Here is a 14,238-nt window from a genome sequence, read left to right on the forward strand (position 1 = left end):
GCAGCTGGCCCAGATGGCGTTTCACCATGGGTTCTGAGAGAATGTGCATCTGAGCTCAGCATTCCACTTCACCTGATCTTTCAGGCATCCCTGTGTACAGGAATCGTAGCAGACGGGTGGAAACAGGCTAACATAGTTCCAATCTACAAAAGTGGCAGCAGGGAAGACCCCCTCAATTATAGACCTGTATCATTGACAAGTGTAATAGTGAAAGTATTGGAAAAACTAATCAAAACTAAATGGGTAGAACACCTAGAGAGAAATGATATAATATCAGACAGACAGTATGGTTTTCGATCTGGAAGATCCTGTGTATCGAATTTACTCAGTTTCTATGATCGAGCCACAGAGATATTACAGGAAAGAGATGGTTGGGTTGACTGCATCTATCTGGACCTAAAAAAGGCTTTCGACAGAGTTCCACATAAGAGGTTGTTCTGGAAACTGGAAAATATTGGAGGGGTGACAGGTAAGCTTCTATCATGGATGAAAAATTTTCTGACTGATAGAAAAATGAGGGCAGTAATCAGAGGCAATGTATCAGAATGGAGAAATGTCACAAGTGGAGTACCACAGGGTTCAGTTCTTGCACCAGTGATGTTTATTGTGTACATAAATGATCTACCAGTTGGTATACAGAATTATATGAACATGTTTGCTGATGATGCTAAGATAATAGGAAGGATAAGAAATTTAGATGACTGTCATGCCCTTCAAGAAGACCTGGACAAAATAAGTATATGGAGCACCACTTGGCAAATGGAATTTAATGTTAATAAATGTCATGTTATGGAATGTGGAATAGGAGAACATAGACCCCACACAACCTATATATTATGTGAGAAATCTTTAAAGAATTCTGATAAAGAAAGAGATCTAGGAGTGGTTCTAGATAGAAAACTATCACCTGAGGACCACATAAAGAATATTGTGCAAGGAGCCTATGCTATGCTTTCTAACTTCAGAATTGCATTTAAATACATGGATGGCGATATACTAAAGAAATTGTTCATGACTTTTGTTAGGCCAAAGCTAGAATATGCAGCTGTTGTGTGGTGCCCATATCTTAAGAAGCACATCAACAAACTGGAAAAGGTGCAAAGACATGCTACTAAGTGGCTCCCAGAACTGAAGGGCAAGAGCTACGAGGAGAGGTTAGAAGCATTAAATATGCCAAAACTAGAAGACAGAAGAAAAAGAGGTGATATGATCACTACATACAAAATAGTAACAGGAATTGACAAAATCGACAGGGAAGACTTCCTGAGACCTGGAACTTCAAGAACAAGAGGTCATAGATTTAAACTAGCTAAACACAGATGCCGAAGAAATATAAGAAAATTCACCTTCGCAAATAGAGTGGTAGACGGTTGGAACAAGTTAAGTGAGAAGGTGGTGGAGGCCAAGACCGTCAGTAGTTTCAAAGCGTTATATGACAAAGAGTGCTGGGAAGACGGGACACCACGAGCGTAGCTCTCATCCTGTAACTACACTTAGATAATTACACTTAGGTAATTACACACACACACATTCAACCATGGGAAAATAGACTGGGAGAACAGGGATTCGTATTTGTGAATCAAGACCGTCAGTAGTTTCAAAGCGTTATATGACAAAGAGTGCTGGGAAGACGGGACACCACGAGCGTAGCTCTCATCCTGTAACTACACTTAGGTAATTACAAGCCTGGAAACCCACTTCGGCCAATCATTAGCCAGATACCCACACCCACGTACAGACTGGCGAAGCGACTCAACGGCCTGCTGACTGCTTCCCATCAAGCAGGTATCAAGCAGGTAACTTGAATAGGGATGGGCCTCCTCCATGATTCAGATTACCGAATGAAGACAGCACAAGCTTATAGGTAAATAAAAATGTAAACTGAATACAAGACAAATAAGCCACAGATGTTTTACCATAATTATGTTGGCGAGAATGTGGTCCAGCTGAGAATCGTCGGTAAAAACAATGGTCCTGGGTGTTGGCTGGGCATCATTTCTATTCACCACTGATGAAAAACACTGACATGACACTGAACCTCCAGCAAACAAAACATCTTTTCCTTCTGTAAAATAAAATAAATATTTATGGGACATAAATCAATTGGATATGAATTGCAAAGGAAGTCAATTAATCAACTATTTTGTACACGTTTAACCACTCTACTGCACCTTAGTTTAAGTTGACAAATACTTGGTGCTCATAGAAAAAATTATTCCTCACCCCCAGATTTTTTTATTGTTTAATACTGTACTGATAAAATGAATTCCCTGATCATGGGAAACTTAGAAAAAAACCAGCGTTGAATGTAATGAAACGCCATTTTCTGGGTGAGACCCGAAGGCTCCCCGGACCTATACTAGGCTGATGTGTATATATTAGACCGTGGCAACAGTCAATCGAAGGAGTTCTAGGCCTACTGGGGACCAGAGCCAGAACCTGGCCCCCTCAAGAGAGGCACGAGGAGCAATGGCCTAAAGACACCCCCGTGTAATTGGAAGCAGTCTGTCTGCCATCTACCAGGTCAGGCACCCAGAAAGGTAGGAATTCCCAAACAAACTACTGCTGATCAAATAAATTGTAAACCAAAAGCCGAACTAACAACAGAACTCCCCAATCAAAACCAAGAAAACAAGTATGACGTCACCACAAATGCCACGTATCTGTCTGTGCAACCCCCCCCCTCTCCCAGGGAGGGAGACGGGGGGGGGGGGGGGGGATCCCAGACCTCCACGCCAGCAACTCTCCTCAGTTCAGAGGCTGGGTATCAAAAACGCAAAGAAAAACCAGCGTTGAATGTAATGAAACGCCATTTTCTGGGCGAGACCCGGAGGCTCCCCGGAGCTTTACCGGCTGATATGCTAATGTCAGACTTTGGCATCAGTCATGTGTATGGAGTTCTAGGGCCTACCGGGGACCACGGCCAGAACCTGGCCCCCTCTGAGAGGCAGGGAAGCAATGGCCTATAGAAGCCCCCGTGTGGTTAGAAGCATTCATGTCTGCCATCGACCGGGTCAAGCATCCAGAAAGGTAAGCATTCCAAAACAAACCCCTATTCTGGTGAAAATTGCTACCTAAAGCTGAACTAGTGGATAGAACTCTTCAACAGAAAACAAGGAAACTAGTATGACGTCATACGTCACCGCGCCGCTATCTGCGCAGCTCCCCCCTCCCCGGGAGGGGGAAGGGGGAGCCCCAGACCTCCCACGCCGGCTATCCACCCATCAGTTCTGAGGCTGGATGTCAAAACACACGAAAAACCGCCGACCGGAGGGAGGGAGGGTTGCCGGGGAGCCTCCGGGTCTCACCCAGAAAATGACGTTTCATTACATTCAACGCTGGTTTACTGGAGGAAGCCCCGTCGGCTCCCCGGAGCTAACTACCCACAGAGGAAGGTCAAAGGGACAGAACCGGGAGGCGGACACCACGCACCCCCCAAGGAGGCGAGACAACCGGCAGCAAACACCAACCCAAGGCGCCACAGCCCCGAAAAGTCCCGGGAACAACACGAGAACAACGAGCAGCAAGGCCCCTGCACGAACACCAAAAAACCATGCCCGAAAGACCGCAAGGCCACGTCGCCCAGATAGCAGCGAGAGCAGCGAAGCCACGAATGCCACAGGCATGAGGGAAGAACACAGGCAGCTTAGCTGCAAGAACACGGCTGACCACCCGGGACACTATTACCCGCGAACCGGGAAGAACAGACCCGGATCAACGCAAAACACGCTCCGGACCCAAACGCCGTGGCACGCAAACAACAGCGGAGGGCCGCCACTGAACACAAAAAACGATACACTCCCGGCCCGACCAACGAAGCACCAACAAACCTTGTACCCCTCCAGAACGCAGCAGCCCCACCCCGCGCCAGAAAAGATGGAGACTGCTGCCGCCGAACAACCAAACCGCTAAAACCGAAGGAGCAAGAAAACTCAGCGACTCGACCCCCAGAGGCAAAGGCCAAAAGGAAAGAGCCGACGAAAAAACACACCTGAACCGAAGGGGCACTACCAACCGAGGAGAAGACAGAGCACGCTGACCAGAGACCAAGATGGTGCAAGCGGCGCACGAACAGGCCGGAGGTGAAACGACGCACAAGACAGCTGACTAACGGTGCAGAAGCAACACCAAGACTGAAAGCAAGCTGAAGCAGCTCCGCCCGCGCCGCACGAAAAGAGGCGACAGTATGTGGCAAGACGACGGCCCCCAACCCCCACCAGAAAACCAAGCCGAGAGTAAACCAAGCCAACAAGAGTAACCACCTAAGAAGGGACAGGAAAAGGAAGGACCGCCAAAATACCCCATACTGCCGCCAAGAGAAGCACGCAGGTGGGACACCTACCACGAAGCCACCCGACCACCAACCGGAGGCGAGACCGCAAGGCAGAACACAAGCAGCCCCGACAAGGCCCTTCCGAGTCCAGGAAAAGGCAGAGCCGCGGGAAGATCTCGGGCGCGACCACCGAAACTTTCCAAGCGGCACAAGGAGATGGAACGTCTGCCGAACAGAAAAACTCCCCAAAGCATGCAAGCCCGCCAGGAGTTCAGAAACGACGGGTCCGACGCGAGACATCACAAGACCCCCCCCCCAAAAAAAAAAAAAAAAAAAAAAACGGCAGGGCAAGCTAGGAAACCAAAGAAGGCGGAAGGGTCGCCGCCAGAACAGTACCCGAACCAAGGGGTACGAACAACTGCAATAGACCGAGACAAAGAAGCACATCACAGGACAAAGGCTGACAAATGCCTAAGAACACACGCAGAACATCCCTGCTGCAGAGGAGACAGGAAGAAAGAGCAGAAGCACAAAAAACCCAAGGAAAACAACCAGAGGTGGACAATCAGGCAGGGACAGAAAACCCCAACGCAATCCCCAGGCACAAAACGGCAGCAAAGTGCCACTCCACAACTGGACACAGGAACCAGGACACGCCACCGTGAAACACGGTACCAATGCTCACGTGCAGCAGCAGCAACAGGCACCACTGCAACATGCAACATGTAAATAGCAACTCCCTTCTGCAAAGGCAGAGAACGGAGCAGGCAGACCCCAGACAGGGCCAACGGAGACACGACAAAACCCCGCAAGCCCAGAAACCTGCACCAGGCGACCGACGGCGGAGAAACCCTGCTCGATACCTGCTGGATAAGGTACTGGGAGCTCTTTTACACCTCAAGCCCGGCCCAAGACCAGGCTAGACCGGCCAGAGGGTGGCCCACCAGGCAGCTGCTAGGAGCAGTCCACCGGCCCACATACCCCCACAACCAGGATGGGCCGGAACTGCCATACGAAAACAGGCTAGTGCGCCCTGGAAGTCCACGGACGAACCAGCAAGAAGGCTTATGCTCGCAAGTAGGTCGTGTAACAAGCACAGACCTCTGATGGTAATACTGGTACTATCCCGCAAGTTCTACCAGATAGGCGGGACCCAAGAGCCAGAGCTCAAATCCTGCAAGCACAGCCAGGAGCCTTACCAGGTGAGTACAGAACCAACCCTACAACCTCCACACCTCACAACATTATAAAAGGAGGGTCCCCTGAATGACTCCAGCATGGGTTGGACATGCACATGAGGGGGACAAGAAGGGTTGAAAAAGGGACAGTCACTGGTGTGCGAACGGTCTCAGTCGTACAAAAATATACCTAAATAAAGACAGGTATATAAACAACTCCGCATCCAACGCCCGGCCAAAAGACGCCAGACCGCAGAAACTCACTTGGCGAACGGTGGCACGAACTTGACACGACTGAACCGTACCCAGAAGAACCTGGGAGCACCGCCAGGTGAAGACGCCAGAGCCGGACCCTGCCGGACCCGCAGGAGAACAGGGAGAGGCGAAGGAGGCGGTCCACACCCATGACACAGGGAAAACCGCGGTGTCCTCCCCACAACTGGGAACCAGGACACCCCCGGCGCGAAGGGGCACATACCGCAGCCAGGGAGAAGAACGAGAGGCGAAGCACCGTAGCAAAAAAGGCGCAAAACACCAGCACTGAAACACCGCCCAGACCAAAACAAACTCCACGGCGCATGCGCATAACACACTGGCCGAACCGCACACCCTCTCTGCGGGAAGGCGCCAGCCAGGACTACTGCACGAGAAAAGTAGCCAAAAGAGGAAGCAGGAACAATAAAACCGGCCAAAAAAGCAGAGCCCAAAAAGGAACCCAACCGGGCCACAAGTAGCCCAAGAGGGCGACAAGTAGCCCAAGAGGGCGACAAGTAGCCCAAGAGGGCGACAAGTAGCCCAAGAGGGCGACAAGTAGCCCAAGAGGGCGACAAGTAGCCCAAGAGGGCGACAAGTAGCCCAAGAGGGCGACAAGTAGCCCAAGAGGGCGACATGTAGCCCAAGAGGGCGACAAGTAGCCCAAGAGGGCGACATGTAGCCCAAGAGGGCGACATGTAGCCCAAGAGGGCGACAAGTAGCCCAAGAGGGCGACAAGTAGCCCAAGAGGGCGACAAGTAGCCCAACAGGGCGACAAGTAGCCCAACAGGGCGACAAGTAGCCCAACAGGGCGACATGGACGAGGAGCCGACAGACGTTCCAATAATGCGGGAAGTAGCGAAAAACTTTCCCGTACCCTCGAGAACACAGAAGCCAACACTAGTCCCGAAGGCACACGAAGGCGCAGGCGCACCCGAGATCAGAAGTCACGCAGAACCCCATCGAACGGGGAAACATGACGAAAACACCGTCCCAAAAAGGGGTGGGAGGAAACATCCACCCACAGGACGGAACCAACCAACTCAAAGGCCAAGGAACCGAGCCCGGGGAGGGGCCGACGCCCAACAGCACGTACGGCGAGTGGGGAGGAAAGACCCCACTCCGCGTAACCACAAGCCCCGCCTAGAGGGGGATAAAAAACCCCACGGGGTCCAACGGGGCCAAGGCCCCCAAGCTAGTCCCTCTCCAGCCCCGGGAACCTACACGACAGGCCCCGGGGCCGAGCCGTTCCCCCAAAGTCCCGGCCGTACCAGAAAACCGGGGCAGCCGTGAAAACACTAAGGAAGGGAGCCCACTGGCAGACTCATACAACACGGCTGGAGGAACAGGCTCAAATGCCCCCGTCACAACCCCAGAAGGGGAATTTCCCGAGACTGCCCGAGTCTCAACACCATCAAAAACCCCGCCCCGAACCTACAGACGGTAAGGAACCGGATGCAGGCAGGAAGGGTGAACCAGGGGAAAGACAAGGGGGCGTGGATGAAACCGAAGCAACCAACACCCCCAAGTCCCAAAACGAACTACAACGGGGCAGCCCCGGGGCTCCCGGGGAGGAAACCACGAGAACGTTGCCACCACCAAGGCTCAAGTGCAACGCCCCTGCTGCCCGCACCCGCTTTGTTAGCACAACTGGGTAACCGAGCCACAACGAGCAACCAAACTTGCAGGACTCCGGGTCGAAGGTGTCACCGACCCCACAGGCAGCAGACGGAGGCAAAACAGAGAGTCACCCAGAGACAAAGGGTGAGAGCAACCCTCAAACTCGCTGGAAGCGAGGGGGGGACTCTGGGGTCACATCCATCGGACCCGCGCGCCCCCAGGGGTTTCCCAGGGTCCCGAGCGTTTACTATAAGAGGACTCGCGCTCAGGTAATCCCAGGCAGGGTACTGCTAACCGGCACCCAAAGCTACCAAACAACTTTCTAAGAGCTGAACCCCCGGGACGTGTACACTCACGGGGACCTAGCAGGGGGTACCACCAGAAAATACTCAGAACACAAGGGACACAAGGGGCAAGAACGAAGGCAGACCCCCCCCACCAGGTAGATAAACAAAAAGAAAAAGAAAACCCCGCAAGAGGACAGCGTACCCAAGCGGAACAGAGCCGGCCGCTATGATTGGTAAAGACAAGCTGCACAGTACCCTGCGCCCCACCAGTGCAAAAACTGCCCCTTACTCTAAGGCGAACAAGGGAGACAGAACACCCGAGCACACAAAGAGCGGCCGAAAACCAAGCAGGGGCAGGATCCAAGGAACTTGTGGAAGGTGGCCCCAAGTCCCAAGGGCAGTACTTACAGGGCACCTAGGGAAGGGAACCCTAGGCGCATGCAGCCCGAGTACTGGAGAATCACTCCTGGCTCACGCACCACCTAGAAAACAGACACCACATTCTAGGTACAGTGCCGAAACAACCACTGGAGCCAGAGCACATAACCGTTGCCTATAGCATCAGCCGAAGAACTGATGGGTGGATAGCCGGCGTGGGAGGTCTGGGGCTCCCCCTTCCCCCTCCCGGGGAGGGGGGAGCTGCGCAGACAGCAGCGCGGTGACGTATGACGTCATACTAGTTTCCTTGTTTTCTGTTGAAGAGTTCTATCCACTAGTTCGGCTTTAGGTAGCAATTTTCACCAGAATAGGGGTTTGTTTTGGAATGCTTACCTTTCTGGATGCTTGACCCGGTCGATGGCAGACATGGAATGCTTCCAACCACTCGGGGGGTTTCTATAGGCCATTCCTCTCCTTGCCTCTCTGAGGGGGCCAGGTTCTGGCCGTGGTCCCCGGTAGGCCCTAGAACTCCATACACATGACTGATGCCAAAGTCTGACATTAGCATATCAGCCGGTAAAGCTCCGGGGAGCCGACGGGGCTCCCCCCAGAAAAAAAGCCAAAAGGAGGGAGGGATGCCGGGGAGCCTCCAGGTCTCACCCAGAAAAATGGCGTTTCCTTACATTCAGCACTGGTTTTCTGTGGAGAGCCCCTTCAGCTCCCCGGAGCTACCTAACCAAAGATAAGAAAAAGAAGGACTTACCCGGGAGGCGGTTGCTACTCACTCCTCAACTCGAAATCGAGACAAATAGCTGCAACCTGTGACCCAAGGCTACACACGTCCGACAAAGCGCAGAAACATTAAAGAGATATCGTGCAACAGGTGGAACCTGTTCGACCTCCAAAAGTCCCATGCCCGAATGTCAGCCCAGGACATATTCCCAAAAACAGCAGCCAAAGCCGCGAACTTAAGAACGTCGTGGGAAGAGGAATAGACCGCAGGCTGGCTGGACCGAATAATCCTGCGGACAACCTGGGGGGAAACCGCGCCTTGGAACAGGGAAGAAGGGAATTCGGGTACAACCAAAGCGTGTCCCCTGCCACAAAGGCCGTGGCGCACAGATACCGGCGAAGAGCCGCAACTGGACACAAAACATGATGCACCCCTGGCTGAACCAACCAAGCATTAACAACCCAAGGACCTCTTCGGAAAGCACCAGACTGATTCTTCACCATAAAAGGAGAAGGCTGCAAACCAACGAAACGACCACCAGGACCGAAAGAGCAGAAAACCCTGCGCTGGAGGAGAGCATAAAGCTCCCCGACCTAACCCCCAGAGGCCAATGCCCACAAGAAAAGAGCCTTAGAAAAACAGTCCTGAACCGAGGGGGCCACCACAAACCTAGGAGAAGAGAGAAAAGAGAGCACCCGGTCCAACAACCAGGACGGCTCAGGCAGTGCATGAGCAGGCCGGAGGTTTGCCCGAGAAAGCTTGAGGAATGGAACAGAAGTGACATTAATACTGAAAGCAAGGTGAAGCGGCTCCGCCAGCACCGCACGAAACGAGGCAACAGTATTTGGCACAAGATGACAGTCCTGAAACAACTAAGAGAGGAAGGACAAAACAACCCGATCAGAAATCGAAGACCACCTACGAAGAGACAAAAATTGTCGAAACGACCACCAGGAAATTTCCTACTGCTGTCTAGACGAAACTTGCAGGTGAGACACCATCAACTAAGCCACCTGATCACCATGCAAGTGGTGATACACCCCCGTCAAAAAGACCAAACACGAAGAGTGGAGAAGATCGAACCAGCCACATAACGGACTGGACAGATCTGCTGAAAGAGGCAGAGCCGCGGGAAGACCCTTGGGTTCAGACATCGAGCAAGAAGCACCTGAAACCAAGGGTGGCCTGGCCACCAAGGAACCAACAGGACTACTCTCCCTTGTAAGTCTCCAACCAAGCCAGGATCCAGAGCAACAACCGGACCGCAGGGAAGAGGTACAGGTAACTCCGCCTCGACCAGTCCAGCCGAAAGGCATCAACCCGGACGCCTCACAGACTGGGCAGGGAGCCACATAAACTGGAAGATGCCTCGACCACACAGATGCGAATAGGTCCACCTCTGGGCACCCATACATCTAGCAGAGCCAACTGAACGAGTCGGCATCGACCGTCCATTCTGTGGAAGGGAAATGAACTGAGACAGGCCGTCCGCCAGGACGTTTGACACCCCCTGAACGTGAACTGCCAGGAGAGCCAAACCCCGAGAACTCAGCAGACGAGTCACCCGATGCGACCAGCCCCAAAGAACCATGGACCGCATCAAACCCCCGCAGTTCAGGCAATGAACCATCGGGAAGCAGTCCGAATGGAGCCGGATCGTTGCTCCTTGAGCGACCCAAATCCTCTGAAGCGAATGCCACACCGCCCCAAACTCCCGTGCCATGCTGTGAGCTCGACGGACGGACAGGCCCCACCGACCCTGGTCTGCCTGGTGAGCACTTGTCATAAAACCCCAGCCGAGAGACGAGGCACCCGAGAACACATCAAGCGAGGGCTCGGGAGGCGCCACATCACAGAACCTCGAAAAACCTGCAGAGGAAGCCGACGACGCAGCAGCCGATGCAAGGCTCATGGGATCCGAACCCATCGATCACGAGAACGACAGAAGGGACGACCCCGAAGAAACCAGAACATCCGCCGAAGCCAGATCCGACCCGATGGGTAGACCAGCACGGCGAAGCTCAGGCTTCCGCACAGCCGCTCAAACAACCAACGTGTGACCCGGGTGCCTTCCAAAAACAGCCGGTGGCAGGACCGCAGCCGCAACAGCGTTGCAGGAGGGAGAGACAAGGAAGCGGTCCGAGGGACCCACGCCAGACCCTGCCAAGTCCGAACCTGAGAGGGAACCAAAAGGGACTTCCTCCAGTTTACCATGAACATGAACCCGGCGAGCTGAGAAAAAACCATCTCCCTGACGAGCAATCACGCGGACTGGCTGGGAGCCCACACCAGCCAGTTGTCGAGGTAAGCCAGAACCTGAACCCCTAACAGAAACAAACAGGTCACCACGACCCGGTAAGGCGTGTGAACAATCGAGGTGCCAGATTCAAGTCAAATGGAAAGCAACGAAGGCTGTAAGCTTGTCGCCCCACGACAACACCGAGCCAGTCACTGAACCCCGGATGAATTGGGACGTGTACAATAAAACTATAAAACCAATACGCGTCCCAGAGGTCCAGAGACACCATCCAGGCACCCGGCACCAAAAGCAGCCGGACCTGAAAAAGAGTGGTCATCCGAAAGGAGGGGACTAAAGTTCCAGGGATTCAGACTAGACAGGTCCAGTATGAATCACAGAACCACACAGTCCCATTTCGGAACTGAAAACAGGTGGGAAACCCACCTGAGGGATGTTGTCGTTTCGACCACACCCAAGCGAACCCACTCCCAGATGACCTGACAGAGCACAGGAGAAGAGGCCTGCCCTGCCAGCCCTGATTCCCCTGAAGAAGGAGGAGGCTACCTACCTACCTTGAGGGCTACCTTGAGGTGCTTCCGGGGCTTAGTGTCCCCGCGGCCCGGTCGTCGACCAGGCCTCCTGGTTGCTGGACTGATCAACCAGGCTGTTAGACGCGGCTGCTCGCAGCCTGACGTATGAGTCACAGCCTGGTTGATCAGGTATCCTTTGGAGGTGCTTATCCAGTTCTCTCTTGAACACTGTGAGGGGTTTGCCAGTTATGCCCCTTATGTGTAGCGGAAGCGTGTTGAACAGTCTCGGGCCTCTGATGTTGATAGAGTTCTCTCTCAGAGTACCTGTTGCACCTCTGCTTTTCAACGGGGGTATTCTGCACATCCTGCCATGTCTTCTGGTCTCATGTGGTGTTATTTCTGTGTGCAGGTTTGGGACCAGCCCCTCAATTATTTTCCACGTGTAAATTATTATGTATCTCTCCCGCCTGCGCTCAAGGGAGTACAGATTTAGGCTCTTTAGTCGTTCCCAGTAATTTAGATGTTTTACTGAGTGGATTCTAGCAGTAAAGGATCTCTGCACGCTCTCTAGGTCAGCAATTTCTCCAGCTTTGAAAGGGGCTGTCATTGTGCAGCAGTACTCCACTCTAGAGAGCACAAGCGTTTTGAAAAGTATCATCATCGGTATAGCATCTCTAGTGTGAAAAGTTCTTGTTATCCAACCTGTCATTTTTCTTGCAGTTGTGACGGCTACTTTATTGTGTTCTTTAAAGGTAAGGTCTTCCGACATGAGTACACCCAGGTCCTTTACATTGCCTTTTCGTTCTATGTTATGATTTGCCTGCGTTTTGTACGTGGTTTCTGTTTTTATATTTTCAATTTTTCCGTAGCGCATGAGCTGAAACTTATCCTCGTTGAATACCATATTATTTTCTGTAGCCCATAGAAAGACCTGATCTACATCTGATTGGAGGTTTGCCGTGTCCTCTATGTTGCCAATTCTCATGAAAATCCTAGTGTCATCTGCAAAGGATGATACAGTGCTATAGGTTGTGTTCTGGTCTATGTCCGATATGAGGATGAGAAAAAGTACTGGAGCAAGCACAGTACCCTGGGGGACTGAGCTCTTCACGGTTGATGGGCTGGATTTTATTTTGTTGACTATTACACATTGGGTTCTGTCAGTCAGGAAATTGTAGATCCATCTGCCTATTTTCCCGGTAATTCCTTTTGAACGCATTTTATGTGCAATAACACCATGGTCACATTTATCAAAAGCTTTTGCGAAATCTGTGTAAATTACATCAGCGTTTTGTTTGTCTTCCATAGCATCTAATGCCATATCATAGTGGTCCAGCAACTGCGACAGGCAAGAGCGCCCTGTTCTGAAACCATGTTGTCCGGGGTTATGGAGATGCTGTGATTCCATGTATTTTGTGATCTTACTTCTTAGCACTCTCTCAAAAATTTTTATGATGTGCGATGTTAGTGCTATCGGTCTGTAATTTTTTGCCTCTGCCTTATTTCCTCCTTTATGGAGTGGTGCTATCTCTGCTGTTTTTAGTATGTCAGGGATAACGCCAGTATCTAGGCTTTGTCTCCACAGAATGTGAAGGGCCTGCGATAGTGGTTTTTTACAGTTCTTGATGAATATGGAGTTCCAAGAATCCGGGCCTGGTGCAGAGTGCATAGGCATACTGTTTATGGCTTCTTCAAAATCTAGTGGGGATAGGGCGACGTCTGATATATGATTTGATGTTGGTATCATATCCATGAAAAATTCATTTGGGTTATCAATCTTTAGTGCATTTAATGGCTCACTGAAAACAGAGTCGTACTGCTTCCTCAGTAACTCGCTCATTTCTTTGTTGTCATCTGTGAAAGTTCCATCTCCCTTTCGCAGGGGCCCGATACTAGATGTGGTTTTTGATCTTGATTTTGCATAGGAGAAAAAATATTTCGGATTTCTCTCTATTTCACTGATGGCCTTTTGCTCTCTTTGCCTCTCCTGGGTTTTGTATGATTCTTGTAGCTTGAGTTCAATTGTTTCTATTTCTCTACCTAACCTTCTTCGCCGTTCTTGAGATAGGGTGCGACTCTCAAGTTGTTCCGCGATTCGTTTTCTTCGCCTATATAGGGAACGACGTTCCCGTTCCAATCTGCACCTCTTTCTCTTTTTTCTTAGGGGTATGCGGTTTGAACATATCTCTAATGCTACTGAGCTTATTTTTTCCAGGCACTGGTTCAGGTTTGCATTTCCTAGCTGTTCTTCCCAGTTTATTTCTGTGAAGTCCTGGTTTATTTGCTCCCAGTTTATCCGTTTATTATTGAAGTTGAATTTGCTGAAATCTCCTCCACCGGGAATCTGGACTGGTTTTGAAGGTCCATTCCCCATGGTTGTCAGAACTTCAATTAAGTTGTGATCTGAGTAACAGGTATTTGTAATCATTATGTTCCCGATCAACTCATCATTATTAGTGAAAATGAGGTCCAGCGTGTTCTCCTTCCTAGTTGGTTCTACTATTTGCTGGTTTAAGGCAAACCTATCGCACATCCGTAGCAGGTCATTTGCATGTGCCTGCTCATTTAGGCTACTTCCTGGTATTCTTTCTGATATTACTGTATTAGCCAGGTGCTTCCATTTCAGGTGCCGTAGGTTGAAGTCCCCAAGCAGGATGATGTTCGGAACTGGATTTGTGAGGTTTTCCAAGCAGTGCTCTATTTTCATTAGTTGGTCTTTAAACTGCTGAGGGTTTGCCTCCGGTGACT

General features: G+C 51.3%; 1 protein-coding gene across 3 annotated transcripts in view; it reads right to left on the minus strand.

Annotated features, from left to right (window-relative positions):
• Positions 1 to 14,238, minus strand: part of mei-41 (meiotic 41) — a 641,172-nt gene that overhangs the window by 539,717 nt on the left and 87,217 nt on the right. For all 3 annotated transcript variants that reach the window (XM_045729178.2, XM_045729176.2, XM_045729177.2), the window contains one exon: positions 1,917 to 2,065. In XM_045729178.2, coding sequence (XP_045585134.2) covers positions 1,917 to 2,065 — 149 coding nt within the window. The remainder of the gene's footprint in view (positions 1 to 1,916; positions 2,066 to 14,238) is intronic.

Source organism: Procambarus clarkii, chromosome 77 (assembly GCF_040958095.1).
Source record: "Procambarus clarkii isolate CNS0578487 chromosome 77, FALCON_Pclarkii_2.0, whole genome shotgun sequence".
Taxonomy (NCBI): Eukaryota; Metazoa; Arthropoda; class Malacostraca; order Decapoda; family Cambaridae; genus Procambarus; species Procambarus clarkii.